Consider the following 18,651-nt stretch of genomic DNA (forward strand, 5'->3'; position numbering starts at 1 on the left):
AATATTTAATTAACCGATACATTCTGACTGCCGAAGGTGTGAAAAATTTTGACACCTCTGCTCGAGTTAGCCAGACACAACAAAGAGTAAATTAATACACAGGGACCAGGTGTCATGCTCGAGCAATCGAGTTATCGATGCTCGACCCAGCCATGGTAATATCACATAGAAAATAGAAGGAAATCGGCCGGAACCACATGAATTGCTCGAGCGAGCCCGGGTGCTCGGGTCATCGATGCTCGAGTGAGCGGTGTTTCACTGTATTTAAATAAGATACTTTGCAGACTTGCAGTAAAATCTGATAATTTGATAAGACTATTCTAGAATCTGAGTCTTTTACAGAGATTATAAACAATGCATGGCCATTTTGTGATAATATAGGCCTATTTATTAACAACAACAGTATTTTTGTTATTAATTTCACAAATACAACCAGTAAGTGACTATAACCTAAATAATCACAGGAGAATAGTATTGATTTTATTGTTTTATGACATTCTGACGGCAATTTAGCAGGAGAACCTTCAACAGGTAGCCTTATAACTTTTATGTCTCACTAGCTTTATGGATAATGAACATACAGTAGAATATCTTTACTCGACCACCCCAAAATTAAGACCACCCCGCTAATAAGAATGTTTTTTCAAAGAACAGACAGAATAATTTGTTCTAAAATTCAATAGCCCCTTGTCCAGAAATAAATTAGTTCATATTAGCCAGAAAGTCATAAACAAGAGGGCCATAAAGGCCTGTATCGCTCACCTGACCTATTGACCTAAAGATCATCAAGATAGTTTCATTAAGATATGGTCATAAATGTGGCTTCTAAAGTGTTAACTAACTTTTCCTCTGATTTGACCTGGTGACCTAGTTTTTGACCCCATATGACTCAGATTCGAACTAAACTAAAGATCATCAAGATTAACATTCTGACTAAGTTTTTATGAAGATACAGTCATAAATGTGGCCTCCTGAGTGTTAACAAGCTTTTCCTTTGATTTGACCCGGTGACCTAGTTTTTAACCCCAGATGACCCAATATCAAACTCGTATAAGATTTTATTGAGGGTAACATTCTGACCAAGTTTCATTAAGATCCGGTCAAAATTGTGACCTCTAGAGTGTTAACAAGCTTTTCCTTTGAATTGACCCGGTGACCTAGTTTTTAACCCCAGATGACCCAAAATCGAACTCGTCCAAGATTTTTATGAGGGTAACATTCTGACTAAGTTTCATTATGATCAGGCTAAAATTGTGACCTCTAGAGTGTTAACAGTCAAATTGTTGACAACAGACGATCGACGAACGGACGGACAGATGGTGGACACAGGGCGATCACAAAAGCTCACCTTGAGCACTTCGTGCTCAGGTGAGCTAAAAATTCTGAAATAAACTTGTAAAACAATGCTTCAGGAATGTACCCAATATGCTTCCATGACTCTTGTCTACTCTATTAAAAATAAAGTGGGAAATAAAAGTGATGCCAAAATTACTATATTTACACATTCCAACCCTACCTGATCTACTTGTCTCAGATGAACTGGAGAAGCGGTTTCAATCAAGGTTATTATAAACTGATCTATAACTTGCATTCCCTCCACTTTCAGTACCTGAAAAAAACAACATTATTCTGTAAATTAATGTCTAAGAAATTTGTTTTCCTTGATACAGGTACATATACCACCAGAAGTGTAGCTGGGTTTGAAGGAACACTGATTCAGGAGGCTGGTTGGCTCAAGCCTTCCTGAAAAATTTCACATTATCTGTGCAACATTTTGCGCATATCTGAAGGTTTACTGGAGACACATGCCTGAAGCACAACTACAAAAGTTGTGTACATGAAGGTCATTTTTAAAAGTCAGAAGATTAACAAAGACTTAGAATATGGGCTTGGTGGACATTTCAAAACATGCATTCTTCTTTGAATATCTCTGCAGCATCTTTGAATGTTTGAATCATTACTGTTTAATAAATTGGCAAGTCTGACATTTGATACTGATGGAATGTGACAATGTATATACAGTCAGACAACTCTGACGCTCTCATAATTTTGCTTTTGTTGTATTTGTGTCACACAGACACAGTGTAGGTCATGTGGTGACTTTCTAGTTTTAAATGGTGGAGTAAGACTTCATGTGCTCCTCCAAGCAAACTGTCACAAGAGTGACAAATATCACCCCCACAATATGGCCTTGTCACAGAAGTCTGGCAAATTTTAAGTCGGGAAGGGGCCATTACTATGTCAAAACATAAGTGGTTTGTAGTTGAAATCAAACTTGACCTGTATTTTATAATGTTACACCTGTGTACCAACAACTATTTAAATCTGTCAAGCCTTTCATGAGCTACTGTCCGGAAACTATGACTTTGGCAAATTTTAAGTTGGAAAGGGGCCATAACTACGTGAACAATACAGTCTGAAAGACAGCTAAATCCCCCGCCACTGTTATTATTATTATTATTATTATTTATTATTATACCAGATTTATATAGCGCCCTTTTCATGATCAATTTCACATTCAAAGGCGCTTTACATAGTTCAAATGCAGCCACACAGGGCGCATAATTCATCCTCTACTAGTACAGACACAGAGCAATCTGACCAGAGGGACAGAGTGAGACAAAGCCCCCACGACAGAGAGATCAGAAATCAGATACAGGCTTGTCCGGCTAACTTAGCCTAGCTCGTTGTGAACAGACAGCCTGGTTCTTTAACGTGCCCAGTGTATAGCACTGATACAGGCAAGGATTGCCTGGGTTCCTGACCAGTACACCTCTAGTTGGGTGGGAAACACTGAAAAGCATTTCTGAAAATTCCCGAGTAGCTGCCGGGGATCGAACCCCCGACCTCAGGATTGGAAGGCCAGTGTGCAAACAGTATACTGAAAGGGTAAACCTTTGACATTCAGCTATGATCTTGAACTGACAAGGCTGACCCATGAATTCTGCACATCGTCTTGATGAGGTGATCATTTGACCTAAGTTTCATGAAAATCCTTCAAGGGGTTTATGAGATACAGAGCTCAAATCTTTGACCTTGAGTTGTGACCTTGACCTTGAGTTGACATGGCTGACTCATGAGTTCTTGATGAGGTGATCATTTGACCCAAGTTTGATGAAAATCCTTCAAGGGGTTTAGGAAATACAGAGCGGACACAAATGGAAAGCTCAAACCTTTGACCCCAAGTTGTGACCTTGACCTTGAGCCAGCATGGCTGACTTATGAGTTTTGCACATCATCTTGATGAGGTGATCAATTGACCCAAGTTTTATAAAATTCCTTCAAGGGGTTTAGGAGATATAGAGCAGTCACGAAATGGAAGGCTAAAACCTTTGACCTAGAGTTGTGACCTTGACCTTGTGCCGGCATGACTGACTCATGAGTTCTGAACATCGTTTTGGATAGGTGATCAATTGACCCAGGTTTCATATGAATCATTCAAGGGGATTAGGAGATACAGAGTGGTCACAAAATGGAAGGCTCAGACTTTTGACCCCGAGCTGTGACCTTGACTCAACATGGCTGACTCATGAGTTCTGTACATTGTCTTGATGAGGTGATCATTTGACCCAAGTTTGATGAAAATCCTTCAAGGGGTCTAGGAGATACAGAGCGGACAAAAAATGGAAGGCTCAAACCTTTGACCTTGCCATTGAGCTGACACAGCTGACTCATGAGTTCTGTACATTGTCTTGATGAGGTGATCATTTGACCAAAGTTTGATGAAAATCCTTCAAGGGGTCTAGGAGATACAAAGCAGACAAAAAATGGAAGGCTCAAACACCTTTGACCTTGCCATTGAGCTGACACAGCTGACTCATGAGTTCTGTACATTGTCTTGATGAGGTGATCATTTGACCAAAGTTTGATGAAAATCCTTCAAGGGGTCTAGGAGATACAAGCAGACAAAAAATGGAAGGCTCAAACACCTTTGACCTTGCCATTGAGCTGACACAGCTGACTCATGAGTTCTGTACATTGTCTTGATGAGGTGATCATTTGACCAAAGTTTGATGAAAATCCTTCAAGGGGTTTAGGAGATACAAAGCAGACAAAAAATGGAAGGCTCAAACACCTTTGACCTTGCCATTGAGCTGACATAGCTGACTCATGAGTTCTGTACATTGTCTTGATGAGGTGATCATTTGACCAAAGTTTGATGAAAATCCTTCAAGGGGTTTAGGAGATACAAAGCAGACAAAAAATGGAAGGCTCAAACACCTTTGACCTTGACCTTGAGCTGACATAGCTGACTCATGAGTTCTGTACATCGTTTTCATGAGGTGACCCAATTTCATGAAAATCCTTCAAGGGGTTTAGGAGATATTGAGTGGACATGAATGTGTTACAGACGGACGGACAGATGGAGACCATTCTTACAACTCTCCACCCCACCCCTCCTCCCCACACACACACGGGGGATTAAAAAATTGATGGTTTGAAGCCAAAGTCGAACTTGACCTGTATCTTACGATGTTACACCTGTGTACCAAAACTTATTTAAATCTGTCAAGCCTTTCATGAGTTATTGTCTGAAAACCTTGAGTTTGGCAAATTCAAAGTTGGAAAGGGGCTATAACTACGTCAAACAAGAGGACCATGATGGTCCTGAATCGCTCACCTCTTCCCACATGACCCAGTTTTGAGTATGATGTCGTTTTTTCTATTATTTGACATAGTGACCTAGTTTTTGAGCTCATGTGACCCAGTTCTGAACTTGACCTAGATATTATCAAGATAAAAATTCTGACCAATTTTCATGAAGATCCAATGAAAAATATGGTCTCTAGAGAGGTCACAAGGTTTTTCTATTATTTGACCTATTGACCTAGTTTTCGAAGGTATGTGACCCTGTTTTGAACTTTACCTAGATATCATCAAGGTGAAAATTCTCATGAAAAATATGGCCTCTAGAGAGGTCACAAGGTTTTTCTACTTTAATACCTACTGGCCTAGTTTTTGACCGCACGTGACCCAGTTTAGAAACTGACCTAGATATCATCAAGGTGAACATTCAGATCAACTTTCATGAAGATCCGTTGAAAAATATGGCCTCTAGAGAGGTCAAAAGATTTTAATAATTTTAGACCTACTGACCTAGTTTTTGACCGCAGTTGACCCAGTTTCAAATTTGACCTAGATATCATCAAGACCAACATTCAGACCAACCTTCATACAGATCCCATGAAAAGTATGGCCTCTAGAGAGGTCACAAGTTTTTTTATTACTTGACCTACTGACCTAGTTTTTTAAGGCACATGACCCAGTTTCAAACTTGACCTAGATATCATCAAGGTGAACATTCTGACCAATTTTTATGGAGATTCATTCACAAGTATGGCCTCTAGAGAGGTCACAATGTTTTTCTATTTTTAATCCTACTGACCTAGTTTTTGACCACACATGACCCTGTTTAAAACTTGACCTAGATATCATCAAGATGAACATTCAGACCAATTTTCATACAGATCCCATGAAAAATATGGCCTTTAGAGAGGTCACAAGGTTTTCCTATTATTTGACCTACTGACCTAGTTTTTGATGGCATGTGACCCACTTTCGAACTTGACCTAGATATCATCAAAATGAACATTCAGACTAACTTTCATACAGATCCCATGAAAAATATGGCCTTTAGAGAGGTCACAAGGTTTTTCTATTATTTGACCTACTGACCTAGTTTTTGATGGCACGTGACCCAGTTTCGAACCTGACCTAGATATCATCAAGGTGAACGTTCTGACCAATTTTCATGAAGATCTTGTGAAATATATGGCCTCTAGAGAGGTCACAAGGTTTTTCTATTTTTAGACCTACTGACCTAGTTTTTGACGGCATGTGACCCAGTTTCGAACTTGACCTAGATATCATCATGATGAACATTCTGACCAACTTTCATAAAGATCCCATGAAAAATGTGACCTCTAGAGTGGTAACAAGCAAAAGTTAAAGGACGCACATATGGACGACGGACACCGCACAATCACAAAAGCTCACCTTGTCACTTTGTGACAGGTGAGCTAAAAATGGTGGTTTGTTGGCAAAGTCGTACTTGACCTGTATCTTATGATGTTACACCTGTGTACAAAATTTATTTAAATCTGTCAGGCCTTTCATGGGTTATTGTCCAGAAACCATGAAAACCAAAGGACCGACCGACAAGCTCACTCTTATATATCCCTCCAACTTTCCATTTGTGAGGGTATAATTAATGCACTGGCCGGCACGTGAAAAGCATCTCCAGCCTTCCATAAGCCAGCTAGGTGGCTTCCTTACATAAAACACTGATACATTTCAGACCACTGTCCTATGTGGTAAGGAATTTGAAGTCAGTGACCTATACCAGGGCGTCAAGTGCTTTTGGGAGTCAAAAATATAGGTAGGATCCTGAAATATAGGTATTTGGGGGCCAGAAATATAGGATTATATAGGTTGCTTATAATGAAGAAAACAAGTCGGACAAGTGTTTTATCCTCCTCCACCACCTACCAGCACTCTCTTTTACTAAACATAAAATACAAAGGAACAGAAAAAGTGGCTACTTTTATGATTTTAAACAAATAACATTTTAACATATATCTTATTTTCATAATAAACTATTAATTCGCCAACAGACAAAACTTTACCAATACTGGTACTCAAATCAGTTTAACAGGGAATTAGGCAAACCAAGCCATATTGCTAACAACATATATCAGTACATTGTTAATAGAAGTATAAAATATTGTGTTGGGCCTGCATTTGTACATGAATGAAAAAGAAAACAATTATAATCAAACCATCTACAGAACAAAATTACAACAGTTTCATACTTACGAATACCATGATCTCTGTAAACATGATAACACATGGAGTCCCTTGACCCAGGGTCCTATAATATTGTTACATTAGACCTTCTTGGATTTCTTGGCATCTGTTTCTTTATCTTCATTCTTTCTCTTGGATGAATGCTTTTCTGATGAAGGACTTGACTTGGAAGAAGAGGCAGCTTGCTTGTCTGGTTCAGATTTTGAAGTTCTTGTTGAAGCAGTGGCAGAGCTTTTGGAACTTGATATGGCTGATTCTTGTTTCTTTCCTTTGCTTGATGATTTAGAACTACACTTATCTAGTCTGTTAACCAGTAACTGTCTCTTTTGCTGCTCAACTTCCCTTTGGTTTTCACGTACCCTGTCCATTTCCTTTCTTATACCCTCTATCTTTGATGTGGCTGTTACTATCATCATTTGTGCTACAGAAGCACCTTTCATGTCACTACTTTCAACAGCTTTAGAAAGCTTTTTGTTCCCATCTTTTAACAGTTCCTCTGCTACAGTCAACCTTGTCTGAATCTCCATTTCTTTTTTAAGCAGTGCTTTTTCTTTTTCAAGCATGGAGGAGGTCTTATTATTTTCTTCTGTTGCAAGTTCTTCCAATCTTTTCTTTTCAAGCCTTTCTTTCTCTCTCTCCTGTTTCTTTTTCGCTCTTTCTTCTTTTCCTGTCTCAATCCTCTGTTTATACTTGTTATGGGCCATTTTTGCTGCCAGAAGTATTTCACTGTTTAATGGTATTTTGTGAGGTTGCTCATCTACAGGATCACTGAACTTAACTATGTCCTTCAAAGTTCTGATGGCAGTAACAGTTTTCTCACCCAAGGCAACTCTGTCCTTAGTCACTACACTAGTGTTCACTGACAAACTTCTCTCAACCTCTAAATTTCCATGTGGTAATACCAGAGCTTTCTTGACAAGTTGGAGTAAAAATCTGTACTTGAGCTGCCCGCTATCAAGCTTCTTCACAAACACTTGTCTCCAATAATGGTCAATTCTATCTTCTTCTTTCAAATCATCTTCTGTTTGATATACCTTCCATTCATCCACAATATTAACAGTCATATTTTCATCAAAATGCATCTCCCTGGACAAAATTTCAGCATCAATTACAGAGCCTTTTTCAAATCTTCTGACTGGAGACAGGCAACCTAATGACTTTATAAGTTTGTTCTGGAAAGGAAGTCGAGTGACCAAGTATTTTGATACTGAAGTGAAGAATGCTCGAATTCCAAGGATTTCTTTGTGCTGAGCTGCTGATGATTTCATGTTTGATATTTCCTGTCGTGCTTCTCCCAAGACAATATCTTCATCACTAAGCTGATTAACAATACTGAAGTCCTGACACACCAAAATTTCAGTTCATGTCCATTGCCATCTACTTCTGATAGCCACCTATCTCGAAACTGACTCTTATTAGCAGGCATTATGAGGCTTAATTATGAAACATTAAGGCTTGTTTATTCTGAAAACAAAATAAAAACATGTGCATTTCCTATTCACATTTTTATACATGAAAGCTTTAAGAAATGGAAAATATTCCAATTGAAAAAAGAACTTCCATTACTTAAAGCTTTCCTAAAGCTGGGCTGGGCAGGGTCACTACACCTGAAAGGAATACAAATTTCAATGCCTAAAAGGTAACAGCATATTTATAAACTCAATTATCATAGAATCACTTCTTTTTTAATGGTTTGAATGGCCTTTGAATTCCTTGCTTACCACAAAATTTCCAGATTATAGGTATTTATAGGTATTTTGGCAAAATATAGGATTTTATAGGTTATTATAGGTAGAGGGCTAAAATATAGGAAAATATAGGTAAATATAGGTAACTTGACACCCTGCAGTATACCACTCAGCCATGGAGCACTGTCTCCATTTCTGGAGCAGACACAAAAGCACAAACACCAGCTTTAAAAAGGTAAATATCAAAACATTTACAGGTCAGATTACAATCATATGGAAGACATTTATGCGCTGAAAACCAATGACATCCGTTCTTACCGACAAACGTTCCTCTTTTGAGTCCATATATTTCAAAATTAAAATATGATTAAAATCCAGCTTGTGACAATACATGCTGTGCATGTCTATGTATATTTAAAAATAAATTGCACAGTCTAAATTGTCTTCATTTGAACCCTGTCAAGTTGACTATTATCAAATTCAATCACAGATGCTTGAAGCTATACTAATAAATATATGCATTATCATATCCACCCACTTAACATACTAGAAAATCTTCAAGAAATCTAACATGCATATATTTTTTATTAAATGAACTTCAAACACCTGTGATACAATACAGAATTAATAAAAGGTTACATCAGCTTTCCGTAGATGACAGCTCTGCTTTTCCTCACACATGGCTAGTACATTGGAGTAAGCTTTCAATATCCCTGTCAAAAACTTGTCAATTTTTACATTTTCTCTACCATTTCTTCCTTGATGAGCCGCAAAATACCTATATAAAAGCAATATAAATGTCCACATCATAATAATTTGTTGTTTTTTTTGCAATTTTGATTGCAACATTTCATATGTCTGCTTACTTATCTCCTAACCATGTATTAGTAAGAAAAATACAAAACAAGAGCTGTCTGTTGACAACACGCACGACTACTTGAAGAATTGATGGTGTAGTGTAAAAATATTACCAGAAATTTTCAGCCAAAAGAAGAAAAATAAATAAGATAAACAATGTACCTGTATTTGGTGATTTGGATAACAGTTTAGACAAAATATGGAATTGTATGTGAAACTTAACCAGTCAAAAAAGGGCCATTTCTGAGCATAAGTCATTGTCCTAGTTATGTAGTCTTGCCTACATATGTAGACTATGATGGTAAACAAGTGTATGGGCATATGTTTTCATGGTCGACCAGCCATGGATAGGATACAAGCCACTTTTGTTGAAAATACACATTTTCTTCAGGTAGCAGGGTACACTTCGAATTTTGGCCCCCCGTCAATATTTGTTATACGTCGTGATTTTGGATGTCTGTACATTAAGGTGAGAGATAATGATTGTTAATTCTTTAGAAAATTTATACAGCCGACACACGTAAAATTCTGATGTCAGTTGTAAAACTAACTACTGGTAGCTTTGTATGAATCAATGAGGCACCTTTTCGCGGAAAATTCAAATCACGGAAGGGTTCTGTCCTAGTTGATTCTCAGGAACATTTTCACTATTTTGTGAAAAAAACAAGCTAGATGGGTCCCCATTCCGTTTATATCCTGAAGTTCAGTAAGGACCATTAAATTGAGAAATGCAATAAAACTGGGCATTGTTCTTGCAGCGCGATCATGCAGGCTGTTCAAAAAGTGCAAAATTGATGACTTTGGCATGCTATTTTTCATGGATGGTGTAAAACTTTTGTTTTGATAACTTTCTTTATTCTTGTATGAGAATCCTGATCTTGCCATTAATTAAAAGCACAAAACATGCACGCAATTTATAAAATGGCCACCCTGACTCTGCTCAATAAGGGAAGTGCAATATTGCGACTCGCTACATGTAAGACTGCCTGTGTCCATAATTTTTACACGTCGTAATTTTCCTAGTCCCAGACTGTCTAAACCCGTATCGTACGGTACACATAGGTTATGTAGACATAAAATATGGCGATGCGTACATATACCGATGCGTCTTTCACGATCTATTTTTATTAAGCTGACCAAAATTTCTGTAAAAGGAAATTCAAGGACTTTTATCATAAAATCAAGCACTTTTCAAGCAGTTTTCATGGCAAGAAACGAATTCAAATAGTTTTAAGGAGGTTTTTGCAATTTCAAGCACTTTTCATCTAGCAGCTTGAAATTCAAGGAGTTTTCAAGTCTGTGCGAACCATGGCATTGCATTTTGAGACCATTTAATACAAAACTTCATTCCATATATTTAAACATGCAACGTTGCATTTAAAAACTTGTTTCGATGCACCGTAATATGAAATCACCCAACAAAACATACCATGCAGCTCAATGTGAAGCTGTTTAACACAACATGAGTACGTGCAGTGTAAAATGAAATGATTTATTACAACTTGACCCTGTCTAATGCATACTGAAACTGCTTTATGTAATTAGGAGCGGTGTATAAAAACTTGATGGCATGCAGTTCAATGTGAACACGTTTAACGCATCATGAATTTGTGCAGTGTAAAATGAAACGATTCATTAAAGCTTGGCACCATCTAATGCATTATGAAACTGTGTTGTGTGATTTGGAGCAGCATATCAAAATTTGATGCCATGCAACCAAATGTGAAGCCGATTAACAAAACACGAGTACATGTATTGTAAAAGGTTAATGACACTATCAGTTCATAAGTTTGACCTGTTATAAATATAGATTCTGGATCAGTTTTACATAAGAATATCTTAAATTTTTTCCTAAAACTGACCTTGTGGTAAAATTAACAAACACTAAAAATTTCCAGATGGATTGTATATTTACTAATTTTGGCGGAAACCGCCACCCATACAAGTGGTCAGAGTTTCAAAGTCATATAACAAACAGGTGAGGAAAAATATGGAATGGTATGAAATATCTAACCAATTTCCAGGTCCAAATGGGGCCATAATTCTGCCAAAATAGCTGACAAAAGTTACGTAATCTTGCCTACAGATGGATATCACGACGATAAACAAGTGTTCAAAGTTTCAATGCCACATGTCAAATACTTTTGACAAAACGTTGATTTGTACAAAAACTGAACAAATTTCCAAGTCCGAAAAGGACCATATTACGTCAAAATCATTGACAGAGTTATGTACTCTTGTCTAGTACACAGATAGAAATCATGATGATAAGCAGGTGTTCAAAGTTTCTTCAAAGTCACATGTCAATTAGTTTTGACAAAACGTGGGCTTGTACAAAATTGTACCAATTTCGAAGACAAAAAAGGGCCATAATTCAGCCAAAGTAGAGTTATGTACTCTTGGGTAAAGATAGAGACTGTGTTAATAAACAATTGATAGAAGTTTCAAAGTCTTATGTCAAACAGTTTACACAAAATATGAACTGGTACGAAAAACTTAACCAAAATGTTTAAGTCAAAAGGGGCCATAATTCAGCCAAATTCTTGAAGAAGGAGATATGTACTCTTGCCTAAAACTGGACATGGTGATGGTACACAAGTGTTGAAAGTTTTAAAGCTTTATTACAAAAGGTTTCATCAAAATGTGAACTAGCAAGAAAAACTTGACCAAGGTGTGACCCAGACACTGACGCGTATGGCGAGTAGGACAGCTCTATTTATTCTTCAAATAGTCGAGTTTAGAAGTTCTAAATTACCAGTACCACTACATTATGATTGACAAGACTGGTTTGTAAACACTGAATAATCTGCTTTATGTCTTACTGTAAGGAAGCCTCTGTAACCAAGAGGTTATGGTCGCCTACTTCAAATCAAAAGCCCCTCACGGTGAGTTCTACAATTTTGAAACATTGCTTGGGGTAAAGAATATTATCCCGTCAGGAAGCCATCCAGCTGGCTTAAGGAAGGTCAGTGTTCTACCTCGGTGACCAACGGTACATTAAATTATACCTAGAAGGGTGGGCATCTGTGGTCTTCCTCCACCATGAAATGCCAAAAATTGAAACATGACCTATAATTGTGCCGGTGACATTAAACCAAAACAGAAATCAAGCCTTACCTTAACATGGTTAAATTCATCACTTTAACCAGTCTTTCATTCACACATGACCTTGTTTTATCTTCAAGAGTTTCTGACAAACACATCTTCACCAAATATTTTCCTTCTCTCCAGTTCAGTGCTTCTGTCAAAACTGATTCTAGTTTGTCTGAATGACAGCTACTCTGGAATCAAAAAAGCATCACTATTTACAATAATAAACTTGGCATGTTCCATTTAAAATGGGAAACCCTATAAAGATCAAATCTGCACACTGTTAAAACATTTTGATGGAAAGAAAAACTAGAACTAGAAATGTGTCCATAGGACACAAATGCCCCGACTATGTGATGTTAGGACAAAAGTGCGAGTCCTGTGATGGCACTTGGCAACAAAACACTCATACTTAACTTAAGGGCTGACAAACAAAACTATTGTTAATATTTTTTTCATCATTACTTCATGATTGAATATCACATCTCTTTTTATGGTGAACATTTGTACCAAGTTCTATGAATATCCTTCTATGCATATAAAAGTTAAAGGCTGGGCTACAATAAAAAAAATATAGAAATCTTTGACCTCAAAGTGTAATCTTAACCTCTGAGCTAGGAATCGAAGTGTTAGATTTCATACATTGCCGTTATTGTAGTGAATGTTTGTGCCGAGTTATTAAAATATCAATCAATCTAATTAAAAATACAAAAGTTATAGACTGAACAAAAAGAAATGAGCTATTCAGGTGACCTTCACCTTTTAGCTAGGGGTGTAAGTCTTACACGCAACACATTATCTAATTATGATAAATGTTTGTGCCAATGTACTTGAATATCAACTTATTCATACAGATATTGAACACAGAGCAATAAAAAATGTGCCAAATATCTTTGACCCTGAAGTATGACTTTGACCTTGACCTTTAAGGTCAAGGTACAAGTTCTAACTGGGACATACCGTCTTGTCATGGTGAATTTTGTGCAGTCATCTGAATATCCATCAATTCAAACAAAAACTATATAATGGACAATGGACAAGAAAGAACTGCCTATAAAAAATTTAGGAGTAGACAGGAAAAAAGATCTTAAATGTTTGCCCTCCAAGTGTGACCTAAATCTTATGGGTCTTCCATCCCACAGGTAATCTATATATGTTGAATGTTTGTGCCAAGTTATTCAAGCCTGAAAGATATAGAGAAGACAACAAAAATGGTCTTAAATCTTTGAGCTCTGTGAACTTGGATCTTAAAGGCAGTAGTATGGGTCCTGACCATGAAACGTCTTGATATGCTGGTCAATGTGCTTTGTGTTTTCAAAAGCTGACATTGCACACTAAGTTATAGGCCTCATACTACTTTGTGTACTAGCTCACATGCAAACACATTGACAGATAAATTAATATTTGTTGCCCTCCCCCAGCCCCACTTTTAATGGTGAAGGCATAAATAATCATGGTGTGATAAAAGGTAACCTCTTGTTCTCAAGAATGCAATGGTTAGAATTGTTTGAACTTTCTCTCCAACTCAAGAACCACAGCTTTAAATCTCAATTCAAATGAAACTGAAAGTGCATTCTTGCATAAAACCTTTGTTTTTTGCCGATTTCGGGCATGCACAAACAGGGAAAAAACATGTACAAACAAGGAGATTCTCGTGAGCACGCACTGTTGGTGAACGTTTTGAATATGCTGTTGTGGGTCCAACGTAAGCAAATTATGGATCCCGAATCAATTTTGGCCAAAGTCGAAAGGGTCGAGATTTATGAAATCTTTTCATCTGCATTTTTATTAAAAATATCATTTTTTAACCTAACTTTACTTTAACTTGTAATAAGTGCTACCTCTCTTGATACGCGACTACAATGACGTTCCGTATTATTGTATTACGCGTATTTGACTCAAAGTAAGTTTAAACGCCGCGATTTAATCCCTGAAAATGATAGGCAAACAACATTTACAAGAATACAATTTCATTTTCCAAATTAATATGATTCGAGAAAGTTGACATGCTAACTTTAAATCTTACACTAAAACTTTTAAAAAATGTTTGTGTCTACTTTACACATCTATGCAGTCTACTGATGTAGTGATGGTGTGTAATGTAAAGCATAAACATGACCAAGCGTTAAGTTTGAAGGATTTTTCCATAGTTAATGAACATTTGATGAACAGAAGGTATTTATTATATATTTTTCAATTTATTTGTAGATCTCACCAACCGTGTTTGAGTTTATAAATCCAATCTAAGCTGACTATATGGATGTTGGAAAAATTCAAATTTTTGTGTTTATCAAACTTTGATCGTGATGGGGTGGGGTGCAAAGCAAAATTTTCTACGATATAGGCCTAGAGCTTTCATTTTTTAACGATATGAAGAATATAGGTATCGATACCAATTTCTATTAAACGATAATGTTTACATTTAAAAAGCCTAAGGGACAGACTATTAATTAAACCAAGCAAAATTGTGTTCTGTTGGCACCTCACCTACAAATTGTGTAAAGACAAGATGTCGTGTATGCCCTATTCTTATAATTCCGAGCCTCTAAAGCTAAAGTTCCTACCGATATATCGGAAAAAGGGGGAGTCATACTTATTTTACATATATTTAATATTAAAGAAATTACCACATCAAGAATGTCCGTTCGACATGTATAAAATATGCACTGTTTCTGTAGGCCCTGGAAATGCATAAATAAAACATGTGTCCATAACAACCTGAAACAGCCAACTTCGATCGACTAATGTCACCTGAATAGTCTTGTTTTTTCGATATTTCCAGCACTTTAGTTGTGTTTTATGCAAGAATAGCGAAAACACACGTTTGTTTCGTGAAACAATATCTGCAGAATCCCTCGGGCTATGTTGGTGCACTCGCCCTACTGGCTCGTGCACCAACCAATCCCTTGGGATTCTGCAGATGTTGTCACACAAATAAACGTGCGTTAACCCTACAGTCTGAGATACAATGTGTAATAAAAAAGCTTGACCAATATTTGAACAGACCGAGTCTTTAAAAATTTAGCATTGGGTGCTGAAATAACAATTTTTATATTTGGCTTATAAGATTTTGAGATATCACATATTTTCATCAAACTTTACAAGAATAAACCATATTATGAGCATGTATAATTACAACCTATTGTGAAATTTCCACTGAGATAATGCACTTTACTATATTTTAAAAGCAGTTTGGTTCATTTAAGCCTGTCTCTTAATTCAGATTTTAATGAATGAACACAAGTATGGTATAAAATATTACCTGAGGTAATTCAAAGTTCTGTATATAGGTCAGCTGCAGAAACAACATTTGTACCAAACAGGAAAGAACCTACAATAGAAATGCTAAAATTCAGTGAGCTCTACAGTTCATTTTCTGTTGTCCTTTCTTTTTCCTTTCATTTTTTAAGGTATGCTTAGTAAAATCGATATACCATTTAACTTATTTTCCAAATGTAACTAAATAAAATTAGATGTGTGTCCATGTAACTAAATAAAATTAGATGTGTGTCCATAGGCCCCTACTCCTATTACTGTACATGGTTTCAAGACTATGTCAAATATTTTTTTAAGATATATGCAGCATATACCGGTACTTTTAATCATTTATGGGTATTTTTCACTATGTCAAGGACCATAACTCTAGTCTAGCTGAGTGAAATCCCAAAGAGAACAAATCTTTCTTTTTTTTTTTTAACTCTAGGTCAAGCACATTTTGATACATTGGACACAAACTTAATTTCCCGTCTGTGTGTTCCACATACCTTATTCTTTTTACATAAATTTCAGAAAGTCACGGGCCATACCTCTTGTCTTGCAGCGCAAAAAAAAACCAGGTGCACAAATTCTCATGTTGAACATTCAAATTCATTTTGTTTCATGACTGAAGATGAAATATTTTCTAAGATACAGTCAAACTTTGTTCGCTCAAACTCGGATAATTCGAACATCACCCTTCGGTAAAACTCTTCGCCAGGTCACGGCAAAATCTCTGTATAATGTAATATGTAAGATGGCTCGTACAACCAATAATTCGAACAAATTCTGCTGGTCCTGTAAAGTTCAAGTGAACAAAGTTTGACTGTTTATGCAACTCAATCTTTTAAGCACATCTTTTGTATTTTTCACTGAATCAAGGACCATTACTCTGGTCTGTCTGGGTGAAATCCTTTATAGAACACCAGCTGCACAGCTTCACATGCTATATAACAATCCTCTAAATGTTTTATGATTCGTAAGTCAAATACTTTTTGAGAGAAGTGTGACACAATCTTGTATGCCTTTAATGCATATTTTTGACATAACGACAAGGACCATAGCTCTGGTCTGGTTCAATGCAATCTCTAAACAAGTGGACCAAGATGAAACACACCATAACAGTGTAAACATGTTTGACCTAAGGAATTTATGGAAACAAATATTCTGGCCAATTTTCATTAGAATTGGACCAAAAATGTGGTCTCTTGAGTTTAAACAAGTATTTTATTTGATATGACCTAGTGACCTAGTTTTTGATGCCAGATGACCCATATTCAAATTTGACTTAGATTTCATCAAGGCAATCATTCTGACCAAATTTTATGAAGATCAATACAAAAATACCGCTTCTATCGGATACACAGTGTTTTTCTTTGAGTTGACCTAATGACCTACTTTTTGACCACAGATGACCCATATTCAAATCTGACTTAGATTTCATCAAGGCAATCATACTGACCAATTTTCATGAAGATCAATTGAAAAATACAGCCTCTATCGCATACACAAGGTTTTACTTTGACATGACCTAGTGACCTAGTTTTTGACCCCAGATGACCCATCATCTAAATTGACCTAGATTTCATCAATGCAATCATTCTGTCCAAATTTCATGAAGATCAATTGAAAAATACAGCCTCTATCACATAAACAAGGTTTTGCTTTGATTTGACCTAGTGACCTAGTTTTTGAACCCAGATAACCCATATTCCATCCTGCCCTATATTTTATCAAGGCAATTATTCTGACCAAAATTCATGAAGATCAATTGAAAAATACAGCCTCTATCGCATACACAAGGGTTTTTCTTGATTTGATCTAGTGACCTAGTTTTTGATCCCAGATGACCCATTTTTGAATCTGGCCTAGATTTTATCAAGGTAATCATTCTGACCAAATTTCATGAAGATCAGTTGAAAAATACAGCCTTTATCGCATACACAAGGTTTTTCTTTGATTTGACCTAGTGACCTAGTTTTTGACCCCAGATGACCCTTTTTAGAACTTGGCCTAGATTTTATCAAGGTAATCATTCTGACCAAAATTCATGAAGATCAATTGAATAATACAGCCTCTATCGCATACACAAGGTTTTTCCTTGATTTGACCTAGTGACCTAGTTTTTGACCTCAGATGACCCATTTTCGAACTCGGCCTAGATTTCATCAAGGTAATCATTCTGACAGAAATTCATGAAGATCAATTGAAAAATACAGCCTCTATCGCATACACAAGCTAAATGTTGACGGACGACGGACATCGAGCGATCAGAAAAACTCTCCTGAGCATTGCTCAGGTGAGCTAAAAACAGGTGAACAATTCACAAGCTGGATAGTATTCCTGTAATATTTCTTAATCTTAGGTCAAATCATTTTTGAGATACAAACAACAAAAATTTAGGCCCTTTTTATGCATATTTTTTACTAAGTCAAGGACCATAACTTTTGTCTGGCTTGTGAGATCCAGATTAAAGCACCAGGTGCACAACTTCACATGCTAAATAACACACCAGTTTGGTTAAAAGACTCGGGGTAAAATACTTTAAGATGATATGCATGGCACAAATTCAGACGGACGGAAGGAACGACAGACAGACAAGGGCAGAGCACTATCCCACAAATTTTTGGGGGCACAAAAAAATCACTCTGAATACGTGAATCTAATATTATCTATTCATACCTTTACTTGATTTGCAGAATTTGCACTGGACTCTATGAAATCTTTCAGTACAGTGCTTCCGTTCCTAAAATAATGGAAAAAAAAATCATTTTTATAAATTGTACACAAGCATATTTTATCCATGCATGTGTAATGTGAGGATCAGATTTTAAACCATGTATGAGCTGCACCATGAGAACACCAACATAGTGCATTTGCGACCAGCCTTGATCCAGACCAGGGTCCATGCTGTTTGCTTTCAAAGCCTATTGGAATTAGAGAAACTGTTAGG

The 18,651-nt window shown here is 36.7% G+C and overlaps 1 protein-coding gene across 1 annotated transcript in view; it reads right to left on the reverse strand.

The window, feature by feature from the left end:
• The window catches only part of LOC123550422 (uncharacterized), an 86,781-nt gene that overhangs the window by 12,100 nt on the left and 56,030 nt on the right, over nt 1–18,651 (reverse strand). The window contains exons 33-37 of the mRNA XM_053546886.1: nt 18,381–18,444; nt 15,706–15,774; nt 12,471–12,634; nt 9,135–9,273; nt 1,517–1,609 (exon numbers count right to left, since the gene is read on the reverse strand). Of these exons, the coding sequence (XP_053402861.1) occupies nt 1,517–1,609; nt 9,135–9,273; nt 12,471–12,634; nt 15,706–15,774; nt 18,381–18,444 (529 nt within the window). The remainder of the gene's footprint in view (nt 1–1,516; nt 1,610–9,134; nt 9,274–12,470; nt 12,635–15,705; nt 15,775–18,380; nt 18,445–18,651) is intronic.

This window comes from Mercenaria mercenaria, chromosome 6 (genome assembly GCF_021730395.1).
Source record: "Mercenaria mercenaria strain notata chromosome 6, MADL_Memer_1, whole genome shotgun sequence".
In the NCBI taxonomy this organism is placed as follows: Eukaryota; Metazoa; Mollusca; class Bivalvia; order Venerida; family Veneridae; genus Mercenaria; species Mercenaria mercenaria.